At 44.0% G+C, this 24,750-nt stretch overlaps 1 protein-coding gene across 1 annotated transcript in view; it reads right to left on the reverse strand.

Annotated features, from left to right (window-relative positions):
* Positions 1–1,573: 1,573 nt before the first annotated feature.
* Positions 1,574–24,750, reverse strand: part of CD247 (CD247 molecule) — a 92,727-nt gene continuing 69,550 nt past the window's right edge. Inside the window, exons 2-8 of the mRNA XM_012547631.3 lie at positions 17,058–17,161; positions 16,557–16,613; positions 14,472–14,552; positions 11,035–11,067; positions 7,247–7,303; positions 6,642–6,683; positions 1,574–4,547 (exon numbers count right to left, since the gene is read on the reverse strand). Of these exons, the coding sequence (XP_012403085.1) occupies positions 4,482–4,547; positions 6,642–6,683; positions 7,247–7,303; positions 11,035–11,067; positions 14,472–14,552; positions 16,557–16,613; positions 17,058–17,161 (440 nt within the window). The 3' untranslated portion in view covers positions 1,574–4,481. The remainder of the gene's footprint in view (positions 4,548–6,641; positions 6,684–7,246; positions 7,304–11,034; positions 11,068–14,471; positions 14,553–16,556; positions 16,614–17,057; positions 17,162–24,750) is intronic.

Consider the following 24,750-nt stretch of genomic DNA (forward strand, 5'->3'; position numbering starts at 1 on the left):
TCTACTGGGAGAATACACAGGTACACAAGTGGATACACAAAGAAATTTTTTTAATTAAAGCTTTTTATTTTCAAAATATATACATGGATAATTTTCAACATTCACCCTTGCAAAACCTTATGTTTTAATTTTTTTATGCCCTTGTCCCTCCCACTAGACAGTAAGTGATCCAATATATGTTAAACACGTGCAATTTTTCTATAAATATTTCCACAAATATGTTGAATAAGAAAAATCAGATCAAAAAGGAAAAAAATGAGAAAGAAAACAAAAAGCAAGCAAACAATAAAAAAAAAGAGTAAATATACTATATTGTGGTCCACGTTCAGTTCTCACAGTTCTCTCTCTGGGGGCAGATGGCTCTCTTCATCACAAGACCATTGAACTGGCCTGAATTACCTCACTGTCGATGAGAACCACGTCCATCAGAATTGATCGTCGTATAATTTTGCTGTTTCCGTGTGATACGAAGTAATTTGAGGGTGCAAGTGTTAACATGGGGTGGGCTGGGGGTCATTTTAAGGAAAGATTCTGAGGTAAAAGTGAAGAAGGGACTTTCTGGCCGTGGGGACCTCTTAGACAGAGATGAGGTGAGAGAAGGAAAGTCATGGCGGAGGAACCAAGCCCGCTTATGCTGACTGGAACAGCCCAGAGAGCTTGCCCTTGTGGATGGAGAAAGATGGTTACAATCCAGCAACAATAACAGCAATGATCAGACGGGTAAAGAGAGAACTAAGAATTAAGCCTCTAAAAATAGGTGATGGGGAGGAATAAGCCAGAAAATACACATTTTCTCCTTCTTTATGAACTCGATTCCTCTCAAATTGAACTGTTTTTCAAACTGACCACACTATCTCTTGGTTTGTGTGATGTTCAAAAAGTTTAAGAGCCATAGTTTCTGCGTAATCATTTTATGAATAATTGATTGATTAATAATATAATTTATTAATAATTCTGGACAGCCAGACGGCGCAGTGGATAGAGCACTGGGCCTGAAATCAGGAGGGAGTTCAAATCCAGCTTCAGACATTTGACACTTCCTGGCTGTGTGACCTTGGGCAAAGTCACTTAACCCCAATTGCCTCAGCAGAAAAAAAGAAAAAAATTCAAAAGTCGTAGTTTCTGGGTAATTAATGATTTTATTAATAATGCTAGCATAAGGGCCAGGTAGATGGCACAGTGGATAGAGCAAATACAGTCACAGACCCACTGACTAGCTCAATGAGCCTGGAAAGTCATTTAACATCCACTGCTTTGCAAAAAAACTAAACAGTGCTAGCAGATTACCAATAAAATGAGTCAGTGACACCCTCAAAGGCCGAAGGCAAATTTCCTGGTGATAGGTTCCAGTTTATGCCCTTGGAAGAGTGGGTGTTCCTGAAGGTGGCAATCAACTGGTTAACAGGGAGAGAAAATGAATATTATACTGAGAGGTGGGCCAAGCCTAAACAAAGGGCTAGGAGACCTAATTTGTTGTTGTTGTTGTTATTTATTATTTATTTGTTTGTTTGTTTGTTTGTTTTTTGCTGAGGCAATTGGGGTTAAGTGACTTGCCATGGAAGTAGTAAGTGTGAGTTCACATTTGAACTCAGCTCCTCCTGATTTCAGGGCTGGCGCTTTATCCACTGCACCACCCAGCTGCCCCTAGTAGGAGTCCTAACTTTGATCCATCATTTACTTCCAAATCACTCCCCAAATCTGTCCCCCACCTAGGGCTGAGCAAAGCACTGTGGGCCAGGAGTTTCCCTTTAGATAAAATTCTTTGTTGGGCTGGGGGAAGGGGTAGCAAAACCTAGACTGAAGAAAATATTAATCCTATCTGCTATCATCACCTTGAGAGGCTGAGCATTAGAAAAAGGGGGGTGAACTCTGGATCCCCAAATCATTGATTATTAAGAATTATTTCTCTCTCAAGTTCACAGAAGTTATTCACCTTGTCTAAAATGCACTCTCAGAATCATTGTCTTCCTCTAAGATTTATTCCAGATGTCACCTCCTCCACGAAGCCTTCCCCAATAAGCACTGTACCAAGCACTGAGAACACAAATAAAATTCAATGCGCAAGAGAGTGGCGAGAGAAGCCTGGGGAGGAATCCCAAGATGGCCGGGCTGGGAGAGTCCCTTAAAATGATGCCTCAGAGAAGAACTGGCCCATCAGCAGAGTAAGGATCCACGGGGACAGAGAATACTGAGAAATCTCAGGTTGTTAAGAGAATATATGTTGAGGTAATATTATTATTGTCGTTATGGTTAACTAAATCTTAACATTAACTATTATTAAACGTTAACTTATTATTATTGTTGCTGTTAATATACTTGTGCAATGGACTCCATTATAAGACGGATGACTGAGTGAAAGCCAGCAGGAAGGGAAGATGTCACAGTATTTTTTCACTGAATAGGAACTGAGCCTAAATGAATAAATTCATATCAACTACAATCCTGGACAAATAAACCCAACCCTGCAGAAGGAGAAGGGCTGGGGGGCAAAGGTTCCTCCCCAGGAGTTGTGGCAGTTAACGGCCCTACCTCCAGTCCCCTGGTAGTTTAAAAAAAAAAAAAGTTTATATTATTATTGGGTTTAAAGGGAATACAGTATTTGAAGCGACTTATCTTTTGAACCTTCTGGATTTGAATTTCATGATCCTTGATGTCTTTTCCATGGTCAATTATGACCCTTTTGACTTTTCAAAGAGCCTGAGACCCAGCTTTCCCTCTTGACACGTGAGCAAAGGCTACATTATGCTCCCATCTGAGCAAGAGAAGATGTTGGGATCTTTCCAGGCAATCCTAGGATGCCCAGATGGAAATCCTGGAATCGCCCAGCTGTCCTCCGGGACGGCCGCCCACCCCCCAAACAGCCTGCTGATCTGTCAGTGACTAAGCCACCCATGCCTCTATGACTAATGGAATGACCTTTTAATTATTTTTAACATAAAACAGCATTTTCATTGAAGCATTTATTTGAGAAGAAATATCACGTGGATTCAGCCAACAAGTATAAATAAAAACCAGAAGGCCAAGAGTCAGATTTCCCATCTGTGGCAGTTCCTGTAAAGGGCTGATACTCTGAGCAGATGCACTTGGACAACCGAGCACTTAAGGCTAACTACTGATTGGACAATACTCTATTAGCATATGCTTGGAAAATGGCCCTTCCCACTATTCTGTGCTGGCTCCATCTTTTGGTGTATACAGAGAATTGTGGGAAGGACTAGGGGGTGGAGTAAGACAGGCAGAGGGACTTTGGCGGTGGAGAAAGAGAGGAGAGGTGCTGGAGATCCTGCATCCATCCCCTTCACTTCTACCTCTAAAGACCAAGAATAAAGACCAAGGACTTTTGCTTATCCCGACTCTGGCTGATATCCAGGGAACTAACTTGGTCCTCACAGGTTCCTCTTCCAACTTTCCCCCAGAGTTGTACCATCACCAAATTTAATTTTCGTGAGTCCAAGACATGTTCAGTTGTACATCCCCGCCTTCCTAATAATGGTCTTAATTTTTCTCCTCCATGCCCTGTTCCTGTAGGATTCTGCCTAAGCCACTATAACTTCATTTCCCAGATCCCCACCTACTTTTGTCCTCCGCCTCCATTTCCCTCATCCTATTTAGACCGCCCCATATTGCCACGGACCACGTCCACTCCCGACCGCCAGCAGAGACTTTTCATAGGAAGCCTGGGAAGACCCAGGATCCAGGTATGAATCTCGATTCTGCCATTTACCAGCTGAGGAACCTCAAGTGAGTCTCTTACTCTCTTGGGCTTCCATTTTTTCATTCTGTCGAGTGAAGGAGTCCATCTGGGTGATTTCTAAGGTCTATCTCTGTGACTTTAGGACTGACAAGTCGCTTTAAAATCGGAAGAGAGAGGAAATGCAAATTTAAATGGGAGAAGGCAACAAAGCAGAAAAGCAACACTTACAGCAAGAGTCAAGTCAAGGGGACTTTGAGTAAATCCTAATGGGGGAGACGGCACCGTCTCTTTCAACGTCAGCACCTCCGTGGGGCGGGACATCCATTCACTGCACAGGTATGAGCATCCAGTCCCAGGGAAAACTGTCTGCCCTGGAGACAGAGGCTGGGCCAGGAGACCCCAAATCCTCCACAGCCGTGTGGCCAGGCTGATGCTTTGGCTATTAGGTGCTTAATAATTGCTAATCGATTGATTGATCGGCTTCATGGGAGCAAATGATACCTGAACCCTGAACGGTGCTTGTGAGAAGAGTGCTTTTCAGAAATGTATTCTATTACTATTGTTACTACAAAACTGTAATCCCTGAGACTGGAAATCCCCTGAAAGATTCAAAGGCGAGCTTGCCGCAGTAAGGAGTTGGACATGGCCAAATATTAACTTGAGATTCATCCCACAGATAAGAAGAGATCGCTTGGGTTGCTGGGAAACAAGTTGCTGGATGGGGGTCGGTCGTGACTGCCATGTCCTTGCGGAGCTGCCCGGGCAGTCCGTCGGCGGGGGTCTCCTGTTAACGAGGAGGCAGGGGCTGCATGTGGAGGGCGTCATAGGTGTCCTTGGTGGCTGAGCTGAGGCCCTGGGGGAAGCAGAGAGAGGGTGAGGAGGGCTGGAGTCCCTGGATCTCCTTCTCCCCCACCTGCAGCCGTGTCAGGGAGAGAAGCAAGACTCCAGAAACATTCATGAATCCGCTACTGCCTGCAGTGTAATACTGAGCTAGGTTTATCCAGTAAATGCTGAGCCAGGCAGGATTCATGGGCCTAGAGGCCTTCCTCCCCTCAGGCTTTATCGGACACAAGACTCATTGGAATAAGGGTGCAGGGGACTGGGAAGCTGGTGGGCGCAGTGGATAGCGCGCCGGGCCTGGAGTCGGGAAGACCGGACTCGGTCCCAGACACCAGGCAAGCCATTTAACCCTGTTTATCTCAATTTTCTCCTCTTTAGGAAACGGCAAATTGCTCCAGAATCTTTGCCAAGAAAAGCCCACTGCCTCTCATCAAGCCCAAACAGCCAGACACCACCCCCAGGGGGGACGAGCCCACCCATTTCCGCACCATACTCTGTCCATAACGCTCCTTCCATCATGACCCGGCAAGTTGGCGTCCAGACTTGGGATGAGCCCCAGAGTCCACTCTGCCGAACCCCTTCCTTTTAAAGGGGGAAACTGGACCCTCGAGATGGGAAGTGACCGGCCAACCCAGGCAGGGGGAGGCAGATCTGCGATTCCAGCCCTGGGCCTATGACCGTTCCACCCTGGCTGGGGCTTCCCTCCACCCTGGCTGGGGCTTCCCTCCACCCCAGGAGATGGGGACGGAGACTGCCCGTCCCCCCAGACTGGCCGGGTTCACTCGGGCTGGCCAACTTCTCATGCCCAGCCCCAAGCCTGGTGACTTCTATGTCAGAAATCTGGTGAGACAACTCGGGGCTCAGGTACTTAGTAGCATTTATGGAACCCGAGGGGGAGGAGGGAAGCCCCAGGAGAGTGGGATGCCAGCAGGCAAGGTGCCTCTTGGTGGCAAAATTACTCATAGCTATTGCACAAAGGAAGCACATGACTCTAATAGCGCTGCCTCGGAAAACTGCCATTTTTTGGAGGGTTTTTTCCCTTCCCTTTCTCTTCTTTTTTCTTTCTCTTCCCACTCCTGTTGCCTTTGGGAGACAGGAGGGAGGACTAGAGCCCACATGTCTGATGCTGTCCAAAAAGAGGCAGATCTGTAGTGATGGAGGAGGAGACTGGGCCTTGAGTCCAGGTTCTGACACTCAGTAAGTGTGTGACCTTGGATCTCCCTGAGATTCATTTTTAAACTATGTAAATTGAAAATAACTAATTTCCAGAGACAGCACATCATGTGCCATAAAGTAAAATACAAATACATGGGAGTTATACCTATGAAGCTCAGATAGCTCAACCTCAAGTAGATCAAAAGACTTTTAAAATCATAGGCTCATAGAATAAAGCCAGAAGAGACCTTAGCTTTCATGTGGTTGCGCCCTCCTATTTTACAGATGAGGGGAATACAATCCTATTGTATAGATGAGGAAGCTGAAGCCCCAAAAGGTTGTGACTTGACCAAGATAACTCAGGAAGACCCAGCGTCTGAATCCAAAGATCTCTCCACTGCACCATGAACCCAAATCTTAGTCTGGATAAAATTGATGGAGCTTTTGTTTTGTTGTTCACTCGTTCAGCTGTATCCAACTCTTCATGACTCCATAGACCATAATGTTCTCCACTATCTCCCAAAGGTGCTCAATAAAAGCTCTCAATAAATCGCTAATAAATTGACTGCTTGATGGTGCTCCTTCCACATGACAATCTTTCAAATATGAAGACATTTAGACTTTTCCTCTCTAGTTCTTTAACAGTTCGCAGGTCCCCTAGTTTATAAGGACTCTCACCATCCTCATGTGTATTTTCTCAATTCCTTGTTAAAAAACGGTACTTGTGTAGTTACACTGAGTGCTTTGTGCATAATAGGCTCTCAATAAATTGTGATGCGATCTGACCTGCAGCCTCCCACAAAACCACGCACTCCACAGGCACAAAGGCCCAATGAGCGTCTCAGTAATGAGCTGGTACGTCCAATAAGCTCGAACCCCAGTCCACCCACCGCCAACCCAAGCCAGGGACACCGTGTCTTTGGCTGTTAATGTGGCAGTAGATGAGACCCACCTGGTACAGGGTCTCATTTCCCTTGGCTCGTCTCCGCTGTTTCTGTGAAAGGAAACCAAGAAAGAGATCATGAACACAAACGGACTTCCATCTGAGCAAGGGGCCAGAAGCCTTCATCCAGAAGAGTTCCCTTCCTCTCTGGGTCAGGAGGGTGCAGACCTCTACTTCTATAACGGAAAGTATCTTAACTTCCCAAGGCTTGAGTGGTCAGTGCTTAGACTGGCATTCTGTCTCATGGATTCCAAAGAAATAGACTATTCTTCAGGGACTAGAAAGGTTTTTATAATACGGGGGCACTCGGCAAATGGGGAGTTCATTATGACCCTATCTATGTGACAGTCGCAAAGACAACTGACCCAGATGTTTGTCTTTTTTTTCCACTGGGGAGGTTCTAGGTACATGCGACTGAATCTTAACAAATGCAGAATTCAGTGGGCTTATGATACACACACACACACACACACACACACACACACACACACATATGTATATCCATATGTCACCCATGGGCATTTTTATTTAGGACGTTTGTAACAGGCTTTAACTTGGGGGACTTTCTGGGAATCTCCTGGGCTTAACAGAGAAAGGATGACGGCAGAACTCACCTCCCCTTTCACTCCAATCTCACTGTATGCATCTGCCATCTTGTCTTTCTGCAGTGCCTAAGGGTTGGGAGGAGGAAGTAGAAGAAAGAAAAGCCTTAATGTTAAAAATGACATTCTCCTTCACAAACCCCAAACCCTAACCCAGACAGTATCTCAGAGTTTACTTTTTTCAGCTTGCTTTTTTCTCCATTCACTCTTTCCCTCCTCAGCCTTGTCTTGGAGGCTTTGCTACTTGGTGAGTCCTTCTGACTCTGAGCTAAGCTCAGCAGAGCAGCCCAGGTAAGATGCAGTGAGACAAGTCTCCTGTCCTTTCCTCCATATCACACTCGTCTGTATGGAGACACATCTCCTCTGACCGACCATTCTCCCAGGGCTGACTATTTCTTTGGCTCAGCTATTTGGATCCTGAACTTGCAAGAGGCTTTTCCAGTCTCAGATTCCTTTCAATCTATTCCACACATGTCTTGTGTGGATCTGGCTATTTACAAATTGTCTCCAGGACAAAGATTCTTTTTTTTTTATTATTATTTTTAATATTTCTAGTGCTTAGTTCCTGCCATATAGTAAGAGCTTAATAAATACTTATTGGGGGGCAGATAAGTGATGTAGTAAATAGAGCATTGCCCCTAAAATCAGGAGAATCTGAGTTCAAACCTGAGCTCAGATACTTGACAGTAGCTGTGTGACCCTGGACAACTCACTTAACTCTGATTGAATAAATAAATAAATGCTTGTTGATTGACTGACTATCCAAACCCACCTATATTAGTTTCTGGCCTTTGATTTCAATATACACATATCTATCAAATACACTCACTTCCCAGGCCCTCAGTTTTCTCAGTCTCCATGATATTTTCCTCTATTCCACCTCACAACATGCAGAGCTGGTCAGTTCGTGATCACAGCATCCTCACAAGTCTTCCATTTCTATGTTCATGAATTCCTTTATCTGAACATAGGCTTTTATTGGTCCATCTTTCCCTATGCTTTACAACCCCCCAATCCCGTTCTTCATCCTCACTGTGATATCCATTCCCTCAGTTTCTTTCCCAAGCCATCCTTCACTTACTATACACTTCCCTTGCCATCTTGACTTCTTGGTGAACAGATTCAACTCTATACTATCCTCTCCTCTCAAATTCCTTCCCCTTCTCTTGTCTTGCCTTGCTAAACCTCAACCCTGGATTACTCCTCCCCTCTGCCTTCTTTGTATGTGCTACTGAGCAAAGCTGGAGAAAATAATGAGACATGATTCCTAACTTTGTAGTCCTTCTAGTCCAGCTGGAGAAAATAATGAGACGTGATTCCTAACTTTGTATGTCCTTCTAGTCCCTCTCTTACAAGACAGTCACACCTTATAAACTGACTTTTTGACATCTCAAACGGGATGTCCCGTAGTTATCTTGAAGTCAACATGTCCAAAACAAAGCTCATTATCTTCTCCTCTCTTCCCAACTTTCCTGTTACTGTTGAAATACCATTCTCCTCCCAGGAATCCAGGCTCACAACCTCCCTCTCTCTCACCTCACATATCCAGTCAGTTGCCAAATGTTGACGCTCCTACCTTCACAATATCTCTTTATACATCATCTCGCTTCTCATACAGCTACACTCTGTGTAGGTTCTTACTTTCTCTCCCCTGGACTACTGTAATAGTCTTCTCATTGATCTTCCTGCCTCAGCTCTCCTTACTGCAATCCACCCTCCTCTCAGCTGCCAAAGTGATTTTTAAAAAGTTGGTCCGCCTAGGCGACCCCAAGCCCACCCTCAAGAACCCCCTCGATTCCACAATATCTCCGTGTGATGTTTAAAGCCCTTCACGGTTGCCCCCTTGCCTGTTTGTTCAGTCTTGTTATACTTGACCCAACTCCATGCATTCTACGAACCAGATACACTGGCTGACTTGCTGTTCCTGGCGTACGATACTTGCTCGCTCCATGTCTGCCTTGTCTCCCATACCTAGAATGTTTTCCCAGTTCACCTCTCCCTAAGGATTTCTCTGGCTTCCTTCAAGGCTCATCTCAAATCCCACCTTCTTCATTAGACTATTCCTAGTCCCCCTTTTTCACATTATTTCCAATCTACTGTATATGGATTTTATACACACACACATATGTATCTAAAGCTATATACATATGTATCTACATAGATATCGATATATTTTGATAGGGAAAACATGTCAATAACTGGAGAGATATGTACATATCTATATGTATATGCACATATATTTATGTGTATTCATATATACATGGATGGATGTATAAATCTCTTATTTACGTGTTGCTCCCTTGATCAAACTATGAACTCCTTGCAGACAGGGTCTGTTTGAATATGTATCCCCAACACTTAATAAATGCTCTCTGATTTATGCTTCTCAGAATTCTTAATGTTTATAATTTTTAATGGCACACATTCATGTCACAGTGTGTCCAGCCTTTCCTCAATTAATGGACATTGACTTTCTTTCCAGTTCCTTGTTTTTGAGCGTTTCACTGTATTTTGGTGTACATGGCACCTTTCTCTCTGACCAGGATCTGCTTGCACTAAAGAACCTCCCTCATTTGCCTGACAGCCACCCCTGCCTTTATCATTCATGGAGCTGAGGGATGGGAGATGTTGGAGAGAGAAGGGGGTCCTTACTCCCCAGCAAATGAGTCAAGTCAAGAAAGGGAGTTAGAAGGGACCTCAGTTTATCTAGTTCAACCCCTTCTTTGGGCTTCCTGTGAACAGATTCTGAAGTAAGGAGCAGTTAAATGACATACTGGGATCTAGAGGCAGAGTAATCTGAATTAGGATCTCTGCTCCTCTACTTATGACCTTTGTAACCTCTGGCAGCTTTATCTCCTCTGTAATCTGAAGGACTGACAATAAAATCCTCACGATCCCTTCCAGTTCTTGCCTCAGGATGCATGTATGATCTGGAGACTGGGCGTTCTTATTCCTACCTCTCCAACCTCTTGATGGCTGGCACAATCAGAATTAAGTTTCCCATGTTCCTATTCTTCCCTCCACACTCATTAGACAATTCAGAAAATATTCTTAATTTCACTGATCCTGATTATTCTATAATCTTACCCTACAGATGAAGTCTAAAATTGAGGCCATGTCTAATACACTAATTAAGTTTGAACCTCAAAGTATTTGGGGCCTGTGGCCCCGTTGCACATCTGAAACTATTCCTATTGTATGCTGCCTTTGGACCACATATAAGATTTTTCCATTGTATCTCTTCTCTCCTTTGAATAGCAGTTAATTCTCGTTAACTGCTTTCCTTGTGTGGTTCTATAGCTCTTCTTCTGACCCAGTCTTCCCCATCCTGTATTACAAACATATATGACTCCAACAACATAAATGAAAACATCACTAAAAGGAGCTGAATTCTGCGGAACTGAAAAACTAATAAAAGTCTTCTGAGAACGAATAATCAAACACACATCCCCTAAAGGCAGAGAGGCTGGGGACATTAGGAATAGATATTGTTTATACTGTCACTCCATTGGGCATTTTTGCTTAATTATTTTTGTTTTGTCCTAAAGAAAGGATAAATCATTAGGAGTGGAAAGATTAAAATAATTGTGATTTTCAAAAAATAAATAAAATGTATTTTTAAATGTTTGTTGAATTGAATGGAATTCATCACTCTCCATACCCTGACCCATTTTTTCCACGTGCCCTTTATAATCCCATCCTCCTGCCCTAAAAAGCACATTAGAGATGCCTATTCATTGGGGATGGCTGGAAAAAAAACATGACATATGAATGAATGTATCTTACTTCCCTCTACTTACATTGTACACTGCTTCTTGAGGATTCTTCCTTCTCTGCCAAAAAAGAACAAAAAAAGTCAGAAGTAGTGAGAGGTCTTTAGTCCACAGAGGGTGGATACAAGCGGTGATTGTGTCGTTAGTACATGGGATTGTTCCTGCCTCTCTGGCTTGGGAAGCCCTTGGTTCCCCATAGATTTGTTATTAGTGATCATCTTTAAAGGGACACTGAATTGGCAGCCGGGGTTAACCTTGTGTCTCCGTACCCGCCCCAGACACATGATTTGGACTCAAGCTGCTTCGACTCTGGTCACATCTCCATTTTTCTCCCTGCTCTTTGAAGGAGACCTTGTGTTGGTGAAAGGCATTCAAAGCCAGTCCCTGCTATGACCCTGTTGATCCAAGCAGCAGTCTAAGCTCACCTTCAAATAGAGCTTTAGATAACTCCATGGATGACAGAGAGGTAATAAGTAATTAATGGGGATGTTTGGGAACATCCCTTACCTGGGAAGTTCCCATTGCCAGTCCTTTAAACTAACGCAGCTCTCCTAATTTCTGCCTTTTGCCTTTCCTGGCTTCCTTCAAGTCTCAGCTATAATCCCACGCTCTGCAGGAAACCCCTCCCAATCCTTTTTGACTCGAGTGCCTTCTTACTGTCGATCATTTCTTATTTAATAACCTGTTTATACATAACTGTTTTCAATTGATCTTCCTATTAGACACTGAGCTCTTCGAGAATAAGGAGTGTCTTTCAAAATCTTTATATCCAAAATACTTAACACAGTACCTAGCACATGATAGACAAGTTTATCAACTAACAGCTAAGTCCCATGAAACGTGTTTTATCTAAATGTTGTATCCCCTTCAGGACTAGTACGAGACTCTCCAATTAGTTGCTATGCTTGTTGTTCAGTTATTTAGTCAGGTCCAACTCTTTGTAATCCCATTTGGGGCTGTCTTGGCAAAGATTTAGAGCGGTTTGCCATTTTCTTTTCTGGCTCATTACGGATGAGGAAAATGAGAGTATTAAAGGACTTGCTCAGTATCACACAGTTAGGAAGTATCTGAGGCTGGATTGGAATTCAGGTCTTTTTTAATTCCAGACTTGGTTCTCTGGCCACTGTGCTACTTAGCTACCTTGAACAGAGGATCGGGGTTCAAGTCTAGGTATTTTTACTTGGGACACCTTGGACAAATCACAACCTCTCTGGGCTCCAGTTTTGTAAATTGAGAGAATTAGACTAGATGGGCTCTAAATTCTAGTTCTAAATCGATGATACTTGAGGTTCTTCAGTGTCATTGCTACAGAAAGAGCCCTAGAGTGGATGGAACTATGGTCTGACCCGATGGGTCCAACTCAAATCCAAAGCATGTTAGTGCTGCTGTCCAGTGGGGCATCCTCTGCGTCCCATGGAGGGCGAAAAAGACCCTACTCCTTTGTGCAGGTTCTCCCCGGTGGTTGTTTACACCTTCCCTCCTTGTCTCCACCCCCAGGTCCCCCCACCCAGGGGAGATTAGCATCAGAGAGAACATCTCCAGAGTGACATCCAGGAAACCAGCAAGGGCTGGGTAACCAGATGTAACAAGGTGCCGCACAGGAGTTCTTGCGTGTGAGATATGGGGGTGGGTGCAGGAAGGCTTTCTTATCAAGAAAAGTGGGATATACAGAATGGGGGTGGATGGGGCAAGCAGGAGGAGCAGAGGGGGCCTGCCCTAACTGCAGCTAGAAATACAAAAACCTAACCAAACCAAACCATTCATTTGGAATGGATGCCAGAAAACTTCTCCTCTCCTCAATAACAGCACTTCGGACTACTCCTTGGCTGGAACCAGTTTCGCTGAGAAGCTCAGCTCCGTAATGACTGTCTGTGTGGCCTTGAACAAGTTCTTCTCTGAATCAATTCATCTAAATGTGCCTTTTACATAGGGAAAATCCTAATTTTCAATTTTCAGTTAGCATTTTTAAGTGCTATTTTGTGCCAGAGACTAAATGCAAAATGCTGGGGATTCAAAAAAAGACAAAGGACAGACTTTAACTCCAAGAAGCTCACAATCTAAGGCGGGGCAATAAGCATACACTATGTACAAATAGACATATACAAGTCTCAGAGGGAAGGAATAAGATTAAGGAAGACTGGAAAAGTATGAAAAATAAATGAATCTGGAGAGTCTTTAAAAAAGCATATTTAAACCCATTATTGGAGAGCACCAGAAGAGAGAGGATCTACCAGTGATTTATGGGAAAATGAGCCAGATTGGGTCTCTCCAGGGTGGATCTCCCAAATCCAGGCCATGATGTGGCTGGGGAGAGAAGGACCAAAATGGGGCCTGTGTACTAGACCAGCCTAGACAACCCCAAGGAGAAAGCTTTGATGCTCACCAAGGAACACACCTTCTCTTTCTCCTTCCCCAGAATGACAAGGTTATCCACACTTGGGGCTGCAACGCCCGCCCTGCCCACCGATGGGCTTTGGGGTGAAGCTGGGGGAAGGAATAGCTCTTGGCTTTCTTTAGAAACAAAGATAGTAAGCTCAGACCAAACGGCTCCAGAGGGCAAGCACACGTGGTGCAACAAAAGGACTGAATTATACTTTTGAAATGTATAAAAGAGAACAGAAAGAAAGCCTGGGGGGTGAAAAAAAAAAAAAAAGCACAGACGAGCAGGACAGCTTTGAAAGTTACATGCTAAATTTGTGATAGACTTCAAAAGGAAAAGCAACCTGTGTGGAACGGACTTTGCAATTTCACAGACAATCCTTCTTTTCTGTTCTACTGTGTATATGATGCTCAAAATAGGGAGCCCATTTATATTTAAGTTAAGCATTTTACACATCAAGCTAATTTTTCACTTTACAGCTTTGGAAGGCAATCTCCCTGAGGTCTGAAGGCACTCAAGAAATGTGAACGATGAGGGATTGTCCCTAAGTTGGGCCCGTCAGCTTTGCTCCGTTCCACCACCAGGGACCATGGTCCTCCTCCTGGTCATTCATATTATAGAAGTATGGCCATGGTCCCAATGGAATCGGGGTCTCTAGTCACACTGAATTGTCAGCTCTTCCAGTTCGGCACCGCCTTTGCCTTTCTGTGGCTCCCCCCATGCTCAGCCCATGGCCCAAAGTAGGTACAACACAAATATTTACTGACTGACTGATGATGTGAATAATAATTCAGCACCACTAATGAACAAAATCCAGATGTTCTGATGGTGAGCCAAAAATATCACCTTACATGGGTGATCACAGGGTGAGGATTCGTACCTCCTGAAGTGCTTCTTGAATCCCAAAATAATCGGTCACCTGGAGGCACCGGAGGTGAGCTAGTAACAGTCTGCCTCAGATCAGCTGAGGTCGAAGCAAATGAATGAACCCGTGTAGGGAAAAGCATCATGGGAGCGGAGGCCAGAACCCAAGCGTGAGCAGTGCAGGAACAAAGGAAGCCACAGAAAGAGAGGGATTTAGTACCTGTTTCCCTCCGATCTCCGGGTCACGGCCTCTTCTCTTATCTAAAATGTCATATTCTTCTCTGCGTCCTAGGGAGAGCTCCTGAAATGGGAAAACAACTAACTGTCAGAAGAGCATGGCTAATGCAAGAGAGGAGAAAGTACTGGGGAAATCTGGGGCCAGCCAGTCTAGGACTGGGGTTTGGGGAAGGAAAATAAAGTAAAAACAGACAAGCAGGATGTGGGCGATGCAAATAGTACTGGAGAAGGAACAGTACCACACTGGCTCTTACCACGCCGGTTACCGGTGGCTCTGCGTTTGCCATCTGGACTTGAGTCTCTGGCCCTTAATAATGATGTGACCAAATCACATGACTGCTCTGCCCCTCACTTTAAAAAAAATTAAGTATTTATTATTTAAGCTATCATTAGCAGCTCCTGAAAAGTCTGTTTCCAGTAACCTGGAGAGTGGTGGAAATGAGAGGTCTCCCTCTGGGCAGGACTGTACCCTCTTCCCTCAATTAGAAATCCATCCTGGACTTCAGGTAAGAATCCTTGGTGTCCTCCAGGACATCCTGGGAAACTGATAAATGGCCAATTTGCATGTAATTACCACGGATTTGCATGAGTCTAACCCCAAAAAGCCATTACTGCCAGAGTGTAAAGTAAAGTTCACAGACTGTCACAGGTGCTTTGAGACCCAATCCTCTGGGGCCCCCAGGAGAGGGGACCGTCCCATCAATAAAACAAGCCGCCAGCAGGCTTCCCCAGGCACTTACAACAACACAAGGGAACCCACCGAGAACGGCAGGATCCAAATGGGGAACGCCTCTGAAAAACACAGCTAAGAACCCAGAGAGAACAATGAGAGACCCTGGCGTGGTTGAGGAAGCTCTAGACTTGGAGGCAGGAGATGTGGATTTAAATCCTGCCTGTGACAGTAAGTATGACTTTGGTCCATCAACCTCTCAGAACCTCAGTTTCTCCATCTGTGAAATGCAGATAATATTTCCATGACTCTGCTTCACAGGGATATTGTGAGTGACAGTCTGCAAAAACTTAAAATACTTAAGAAATGTGAGTTACTATTTTGGTTGTGATCCACTAGTCATTGATGGCATTGTCTGGCCATGGTACCTGGCACACTACTGTCTCCAAAGAACTACAGCAGAGGATCCCAATGGGCAGGATAGGAAGAAGCCCATGGTGGGTGTGAGCAAGAATGTGTGAATGTTTTAACAGTTGGTTCTGCAGGAAAATAAATGTACACATGACACACTTTTACATGTAATCAGCATTATCAATAATTTCTCCATCATTTTCTTAAGTCTAGATAATCAACAAAACTATCAACCAAGTCTCAGTTTGTGGGACTGATGATTTCTGAGGGGTAAATGTTCACACTGAAAATTTAACAGTTCTTGAGGGACTGTTTAATCTGATTCCAGAATATTCTTGGGTACAAGCAGGCTATTAAAAAAAAATTTTACATAGGAGAATCCATGTGAAAAACATCATCAAAGAAACATCTGCCCACAGAAGAAAATGGACTGATTACAAGGCAAGAGAAAGGGATCTCCAGCAGATAATTTGTTCCACTGGCATAATCATGTTCCACTGGCACCTTGAGACATCAAGAGAACAAGGAGAGTGCAGGGTAGACCCTCTCTGTTGAATCTGATAGAACAGAGTTGAGAGTTCTTTAAGATAAGTAGATATGGATGACTATGATGGACATTGCTGGAGACATCCGTGAGATTCAGGAGCTAACCACCATAAAATAGCCTGTAAAGCAGTGATTCTCTAGTCGCCCAATGTCTCCCTCTCTATCTCCATCTCTTTTTCTCTGTCTCTCTTTCTCTCCATCTCTCTCTCTCCATTTGTCTTTCTCCATTTCTCTCTCTATATTTTCTCTCTCCATCGCTCTTTTTTTCTTTCTCCATTTCTCTCCATCAATCTCTCTTCATCTCTCTGTCTCTGCCTCTGTCTCTATCTCTTTGTCTCTGTCTCTATCTCTGTCTGTCTGTCTGTCTGTCTGTCTCTCTCTCTCTCTCTCTCTCTCTCTCTCTCTCACACACACACACACACACACACCATAGATATTTACATTATAGAGTTGATTCTGGTCCTGTTGGTAGCTGGCGACTCTTGCAGTTTTGCTGAACTAAAGAAAAAGAGAAAGGAGATGGTAAGAGAGAGAAAGGACATAAACAATACTGACCTCATATGCATATGGCTAGAATATATATCACTGAGAATAAGGAACTAGAAGGCTGACCTTTATGTCAACTGCTTCCAAGAGAAAGACCCCATTCCATTTGGGTTCCAAATAAAGGTGCTCCTGGCACCTGATGACCTTTCTGTCACAAAGGGTAGAAATCTCTTAACTGCACCTCCCAAACCAATTCAGTTCTATGGGCTCTTGTACTTCTGCTCTGTACAAAGCCTTATGCTAAATGCAAAGACCAACTTAAAAGCCGCCCCTCTGACTTCATATCTAGCATGCTTTCCAAAAGCATTTGACTGTACCAGGGAGGGAATTTCCACACTGAGAGTTCTCCAACCTGTTGAAATCACAGATTTGAAGGGGGAAAAAAAAGACACCAACCTTTGCTCTTAGGAATAGGGCAGTGATGATGACTCCATAAATGAAGAGGATGCCATCTAGAAGGTAGCACAGTCTTGGGTCAGTCAGTCCAAAACTCTGGGCCTCTGTGGGAAGGAATTGTGTCATAAGAGAGGGAAATTCAAACTCTGTGCTCATGTGTAATATGATGAAATTTGACTCAATGACTTACCTCTCTTTTCCTTTCCTCCCTCTCTACACAGAGGCTTATTCTGAACTAATTTCCAGGTATGATAGTTTCATGAGAAAAGAGTCCTTTAGCCTCCAGAGAGCTTCCCCATCCCCGGCCCATCCCTTATCCCAAGACAAGCCAAAGGCGGTAAGTTCCTATTTATGACAATAGTGTCCGTCTCTTTAAGTTAACTTCAGAAGGTTTTATAAAACATTTTTTCATGACAGTCCAGCATCGTACTGAAAGAAAGCAATGGGTCTAGAATTTGAATCCAGATTCATAGTCATCTAACTCCAAGGTCAGTGTTCCATCTATCACTTCACCCTGTTTATAAACAGCCTCCATGTAGAAGTTTTTATTGAGCACCTGCTGAGTCTTAAGGACTTTGAGTGTTAAATTACATACACCGACCAACTGAGAGTTCCTTCATGCAGAACTTTTTATCAGTCATTTGCTGTATGTGAAGGATTATACAAGGAGGAAAGCCGGGGGGAGACATAGAAACATATTTTTGGTTCAACATCTGAAACCTATATCATAACAGTAGAAAGGAAGTTGAAGAAGAGCATTCCGTGATCTGCTCATCATGGGACCTTCCCTTATGTGTTGGCTCCCCCATTGGAATGGGATTTCCTTGAGAGCAGGGACCATCTTATTTTTCTATTCGAATCTCCGAGATCATCAAAATGAAAGTATTTAATAAGTGTTTCATTCATTCATTCATTCATTCATTCATAAGAATGGTCCCTTCCTTCAAGGCATGTGATAGAAAAATAAGATATAAGTAATCTTACAATTTTGCAGAAGATATGATATAAACATACATCTTTAATGAAAAAATAAAGTTCCTAGACTAACGCTAGCTAGTCCTGTGACCGTGGCCAGGTCCATCTATACCTCTGAGTCTCACTTTCCCTATTTGTAAAATAGGGACAAAATGAAATAGTCATGTCACAGAGTTGTTGTGTGGATTATAGGATCTAGATTTAAAGTTGTAAGGTACCTTCAAAGTCATCAATTCCACACATACCACCTATTCTACAGACAAGGAAATTGAGGCTAAATCTCTTGCCCAGGGTCTCAAAGCTAAGTGTCTGAGACAAGATTTGAATCCAGGACCAAAATCCACAGTTCTGTCCTCACTGCTTTGTAGCCATAAAGTATCACAGATGTGTCAGTAATTATTATTACTAATAATGATGATAATAATAAATTCTTCTCAGCATTAAGACTTGTCTCAAAGTCTCACATAAATTCCAGTCCTGATGTCTCCCTTTCCCGAACTTTTATGGCATTTCCATAGTTGAGCAGGCAAGAATTCCTCATGCACACGTTATCTCCTCTGTCTTCCTTACACTTCCACCCCCCATTCATTAGATGTTAAGCTCCAAGAAGACAAGGAACCATGATTTATATTTCTTTGTCTTCAGAAAGACCCAAGTCACATTTGAGCTCAGCTCTCGCTATCCATTAGACCAGCTAATTAGAGATTACAGAATTTACGTAGAAGGATCCTAAAGCTCTTGTCCATTCCCAGACAATTTAAAGCACATTTATTGTCAGGCACGTTGGAGCTATTAGAAAGGGTGAAATGAGTGGATTGCTTGAGTTTGGGAGTTCCGAGAGACGATAAGCTCTTAGCCAATCTGGCATCCACACAAAACTGGGGCTAATAAAGTAAACTTGCAAGAACCCGAGCGGCCACCGGACCGCCTAGAGAGGGACAAACCGGACCGGGTTCAAAGGAAGCGGGTCAATCATGCTTTTGTACCAATGAGAACGGGATCCGGCCCATGACCAACCGTTGTGCTTCCAGACAGAGTGAGAGAGGGAAATTCAGGCTCAGAAAAAGAATCCAAATCCAAACTTTTACTCAGTATCCAGGATATTGCGCAAGATATTTGGATAAAACGTGTTAAAAACAAGAATCCCTCCCCTCGAGAAGTTTACCTTCCACTTGGGGAGGGGAAGGATGGATGGATGCACAGGACGTGAAAGAGAAAGAAATAGGAGTGGTCTGAGCATACTGGAAAAGGGGAAGAATATTAACAGTTGGGGAGGGGGGAGCTGGAGAAGACGTGACGTGGAGTGACCCCTAAACGGAGCTTCCGAGAGAGAGAAAGATTCTGGGAAGCTGAAGCCCCGCAGAGTAGGAACGCTTTGCCCCAGTCCCAGGGATGGATGAGCGGAGCCGAGATTCAGCGAACGTCTCACGCCTCCTCTGCGAGGCTGCGGGACCACAGGCAGCGGGCTCCAGATGCTGTTCTTTTTGCTTCCTCCCCATCCCCCCCCCCCCGCCTCCCGGAGGACTCAGGCCGCTGGGTTTCCCGGGCCCGCCCCGCTCCCCCGGCCCCGGCCTCTTGCCATCCTTCCCCTCCAAATTTCAAGTTGCCGCCTGTCTCCCATCTCCGGGCGGCCGCCCCCGCTGGGAGGCTAGACGAGGTGCTGGCGCCCCTTAGTGGAGGCCGCGGCGCCTGCGGGCTGCAGGTGCAATCCCGCCCCGGCCGAGCCTCGGGCTGCAGGCGAGTTAGGGGGGCGCTGGGGCCGTCCCCGCTCCCGGCGTGTGCCTCCCCTGGCTCCGAGCGGGGACACAAGAGGGGAGAGGGGAGAGGAGGCCGGCTCCCCTTCCTTCTGCGGCTCCCCTCTCCCTTTATCTCTCCCCTCTCCCCTCCTGTCTTCCCAGTCCTCCTTTCCCCCTCTCCTCCTCTTCCTCCTCCTCCTCTTCCTTCTTCTTTCTTCTTTTCTCTTCTCTCTTTTCTCTCTCTTTTCTGGGTTTCTATCTCCGTTTCTCTCTTTCTTTCTCTTTCATATTTCCTCTCTCTCTCTCCTCCCTCTCTATCTTTCCTTATACCTTTCTCTCTCCTGTCTTCTTCCTTTCACCTCCCTTGCAGAGCTGAGAAGCAACTGAGTCTATATTTATGAAAATATTTTCTGTCTTGGAAAGTAGTATCCTTTCTCCTTTTCTCTCTCTCTGTTTCATCTCTCTGTCTCTGTTTCTCTCTCCCTCCCTCCTTCCTTTTCCTCTCCTCTCTTCCTCCCTCTCTGATTCATTTCTTTTCTCTTCCCTTCCTTCCCTCCTTCCTCTTTCTTTCTTTCTTTCTTTCTTTCTTTCTTTCTTTCTTTCTTTCTTTCTTCCTTCCTTCCTTCCTTTCTTTCTTCTCTCTTTCTCTTTCTTTCTTCCTTCCTTCCTTCCTTCCTTCCTTTCTTTCTTTCTTTCTTTCTTTCTTTCTTTCTTTCTTTCTTTCTTTTTTCCTTCCTTCCTTCCTTTTTCTTTCTTTCTTCCTTCCTTCCTTTTTCTTTCTTTCTTCCTTCCTTCCTTCCTTCCTTCCTTCCTTCCTTTTCTTCCTTTTTTTTTCTTTCTTTCTTTCTATCTTTCTTTCTTTCTTCCTTCTTTCTTTCCTTCCTTCCTTCCTTCCTTCCTTCCTTCCTTCCTTCCTTCCTTCCTTCCTTTCTCTGTCTCTCTCTTTCTCTCTCTCTCTCCCTCCCTCCCTCCCTTCCTTCCTTCCTTTTTTCTTTCTTTCTTTCCTCTTCCTCTCTTTCTTAAACTTTGACAAAAGTATAGTAGTTCTCCATGTATCAGCAGGGTTAGGATCTGACAGAGAGGCAAGGAATTGCTCTTGCAGAATACAGGTCCTGTCTGGCCTAACAGAGAGAGCAGAGAATGAAAAACAGGACCTTTCGATTCTAGCTTCAGCGTTGCCTCTCTGGGTCTTAAGTTCCCTGTTTTCTAGAGGGCAGAATCCCTTGCGAACCTAGCGCACGTTCTGCTCCTGCAGGGACAAGGGCCTGCCCACCTCCCCTTATAATTCAGTCCATTCTGGTCCTGCTGATAAATGGGAACTTCTTGCAGAGGAAGAAGGAAAGAACATGATGCTCCCGAAGCTCCCTCTAAGCTCCAAAGCCTGAGATCTGACTTTTCTTATCTCACCACTGAATCCACCCCAGATGAGTGTGACTTTCAGGAGAGCCTCAAAGCAAGCTAAGCTGGGGAGCTCAGTCTCCCTGCACCTGGCCTAAAGTGTCCATGGTCTTAGTCCCCATCAGTCAGCCATGGCAATGTCCCCATTGTCCTATCCATTTTAAGGCTTGCCAAGCATTTTCTTCACAACCACCTTGGAGAGTCAGAGAATGTCAAAACTATTATCCCCATTTTTCAGATGAGGAAAGTGAGTCCATAATGGTAAACAACTTCTCTCCCAATAACACAGCTAAGAAGTAGAATTCAGTCCTGCTGCACGTAGACAGATGCAGCTTTCCACACTTCATTACCAGCCCAAGATCATTTTCCCCTAGTGTCTTAGCTATCTGCTCATTTCTCAACCCAACAGCCAACATTCATCCCAGGGGTCCTCAAACTTTTTAAATAGGGGACCAGTTCACTGTCCCTCAGACTGTTAGAGGGCCGGACTATAGTAAAAACAAAAACTTTTGTTTTGTGGGCCTTTAAATAAAGAAACTTCATAGCCCTGGGTGAGGGGGATAAACATCCTCAGTTGCCACACCTGGCCCGTGGGCCGTAGTCTGAGGACCCCTGAAACGCTTTAAGCTTAGCAAAGCATTTTACATGTATTTTCTCATTTGATTCTCGCAACAATCCTGGGGTGGTGGGTACTATTATTATTATTACTCCATTTTACAGATGAGGAAACTGAGGCAAACAGAAATTAAGGATCACATAATTAGTTTTCCCAAGGCTGGATTTGAACTCAGATTTTCCTGATTTCAAGACCAATGCTCTAGACAGAGCAAGGGATGAGAGTGCTAGATCTGGCATCAGGAAGAGTGGAGTTCAAATCCAATATTGGATACTCCCTAGCTAGATGAACCTGGGCAAATCTTATAGCTTTCCTCAGCCTCAGTTCCCTTATTTGTAAATGAATACAATCATATATCAGCTTTCCAAATTGTTGGGAGGATCAATTGAGTAAATATTTAGGAAACGCTTTGCAAACTCAAAGTGCTATTTAAATGTCCGCTATTCTCATCCTCTATACCAGGCTGCTATCTGAAGACAGCTAAAACGGACATGGTTTAAGGGAGAGCAATGAAAGCCCGCCTCTCAGGTTTTTCTCACGACAAGATACAAAAAAAAAAAAAAAAAAGTTTCTTTTTCTTTTTTGCTTTCCTTGTAAGCCCAGAGCAGAAGATTTGGGGGTTGTAGTTGATTCTGAAAGGTCTTCCAGAAAACTGCTAGGCTCTTCCTTCTTCACCTGCCCCATAAAATGAGAACAGTGAAATTATGGAGCCGTAAATTCAGAACAAATAAAAATGAATATTTCTTCACACTTTGTACAGTCAGCAGGGTGGGGACTTTGTGGGACTTGGGGCCTTCTGAAGACAGAAGTAATGGGGCGGAATTTTTTTTGAGATGATATAATTTTATAGCCAATGGTAAGAGTGTCACGTGTTTTGTCAAAGAGTAGAGATTAACCCTATCACTCAGGCTTTAGACAGGAACAAATAGATCTCCTCAGATCTCAGGTGGGATGGGGCCTCCATTCATGGTGTCCCAAGCCAGGAGTCAGTGGTAATCAATCAATCAACAAGCACTTATCTATATAGCCTGGCCCTATTTCCTGCTCTCAAATAACTTCCATTTGACTGGGAGAGACAAGTGCATATATAAGTATATGAAGATTAAGTTCAGAGTACAATAAACACATAATAGAGGGAGATAAACAGAAAGGCAAGGCAGCTAGGTTAGTGCAGCGGATAGAATGTTGGATCTGAAGTCAGCAGTCAAATACAGCTTCAAACATGTACTAGACATGTGAGTTTGGATGAGTCTATTACTGCTGTTTGCCTCAGTTTCCTTATCTGTCAAATGATCTGGAGAAAGAAATGGCAAGCTAGTCCAGTATCTTTGCTAAGAAAACTCCCAAACGGGATACCAAGAGTCAGATTCAAGTGAAAATGACTAAATAACAACAACAAATATGAGGCAGTCTGGGAAAGAGGGGACTAGCGTTTGTGGAGAAAGGGGGGCATCAGGAAAGACTTCCTTGGAAGCAGTTACTCTAGCCATGTCTGGGAGGATGAGAAGTTCTGTGAGACAAGGTGGGACAAGGAAGGAGGCTGAGTTGCAGGAGGAGTCAGGAAGGATCCAGATTCCTAACACATGTAAACAAATGTCCAACATGTGCTAGTTGCTATGGGGAGAACAAGATGTCCCAGTTCTCAAGAAAATTCCAGGAACATGTTGACGTCCTAATTCCTTCAACCTACTCCCATATGTCATGGATTCAAGGAGATAAATCATCTCAGGTGCCCTTAAGAGGATTTTCTCCAGCTTATCCAGATCTTCTCTAAAATGGGTCACCCCAACCTGAATATATTGCTCTAGATGTGGTCTGACCGGGCTAGACTACAACAAAATCAATCAGATGAACATAATTAGTATTTTTCTAAAGCTCTTAATACGTACCAGGCATTGTTCTAAGCAAAACTATCACCTCCTTTCTCCTGGAAGCTCTGAATGCATCCCACAATCACACAAGCTCGTTCGTTCTCTCTAAGTCAGTATGGACAAACAGAGCACGTGAGGTATCACACTCTAAGTTTGTTGCTCTGGGAATGGCTAGTCCTGAGGCTCCCATTTCACGGGGACTCTAAGCCTGGAAAAGATGTTCTTTTCTCCCCAGCAGAGTCCCACACCTTCCTGTAGGGGAGAAAAGAACATCTTCCAGCGAGAGTCAAGGAGAGTCAAGGAGTTAACTAATGCATGACCCATACATTCACCAAGGACCACCTTTGTGTGTCCCGAGATAATATGATCCAGTCCAACACTTGCATAACATGGGACATTTCAAAGTCTTTCCACATGAGTCATATGGAGTTTACAACAACCTGGCTACCACCTGCTGGGGACACCTTTCCAGGCCATCAGTCTTTGCTTTATTGTTATGATCCCAAGTCACAGCCATCTCATCCTCCCCTGAAATCAAAGCACTTAGCAATTTTGTCTCATGCTCCCATTTGCTCCCATTACAATGGAATTGTGTTTTCTGGTTGTTTACACAAGAAGTGACCTGGAAGCCAAGAGGAGAAAGAACATTGGAAGTTCCCAGCTCTGCCCCTTTCTATTCACATGACCCTGAAGACATCATTGAGCTCTCTGAACCTCAGTTTACTCATCTGTAAAACAAGATTGACATACACTAGCTTCATATGTAAAACAGAATAAACATAAAAGATCCCATAGGATTATTGTTAGAAAATGTCTTATATAACTAGTAAAATAAATTATATCATACTATTACTTAAGCTTTTAGATAATTATTATACTTTTGATTTTTAAAAATCAAATAAAGTATACACACCTCACATTTAAATACAGCAAATATGAGAGATCATAATTTATCTATGCTACTGGCATTAAAAGCTGACCTCTTTGATTATTAAATAATAATATCCCACTTCTGAAAAATACAAGGCTCAATAGATAGAATTCTGGGTCTGGTGTCTGGAAGATCTGAGTTCAAATCTAACTTTAGGCAATACTTC

Source organism: Sarcophilus harrisii, chromosome 4 (genome assembly GCF_902635505.1).
Source record: "Sarcophilus harrisii chromosome 4, mSarHar1.11, whole genome shotgun sequence".
In the NCBI taxonomy this organism is placed as follows: domain Eukaryota; kingdom Metazoa; phylum Chordata; class Mammalia; order Dasyuromorphia; family Dasyuridae; genus Sarcophilus; species Sarcophilus harrisii.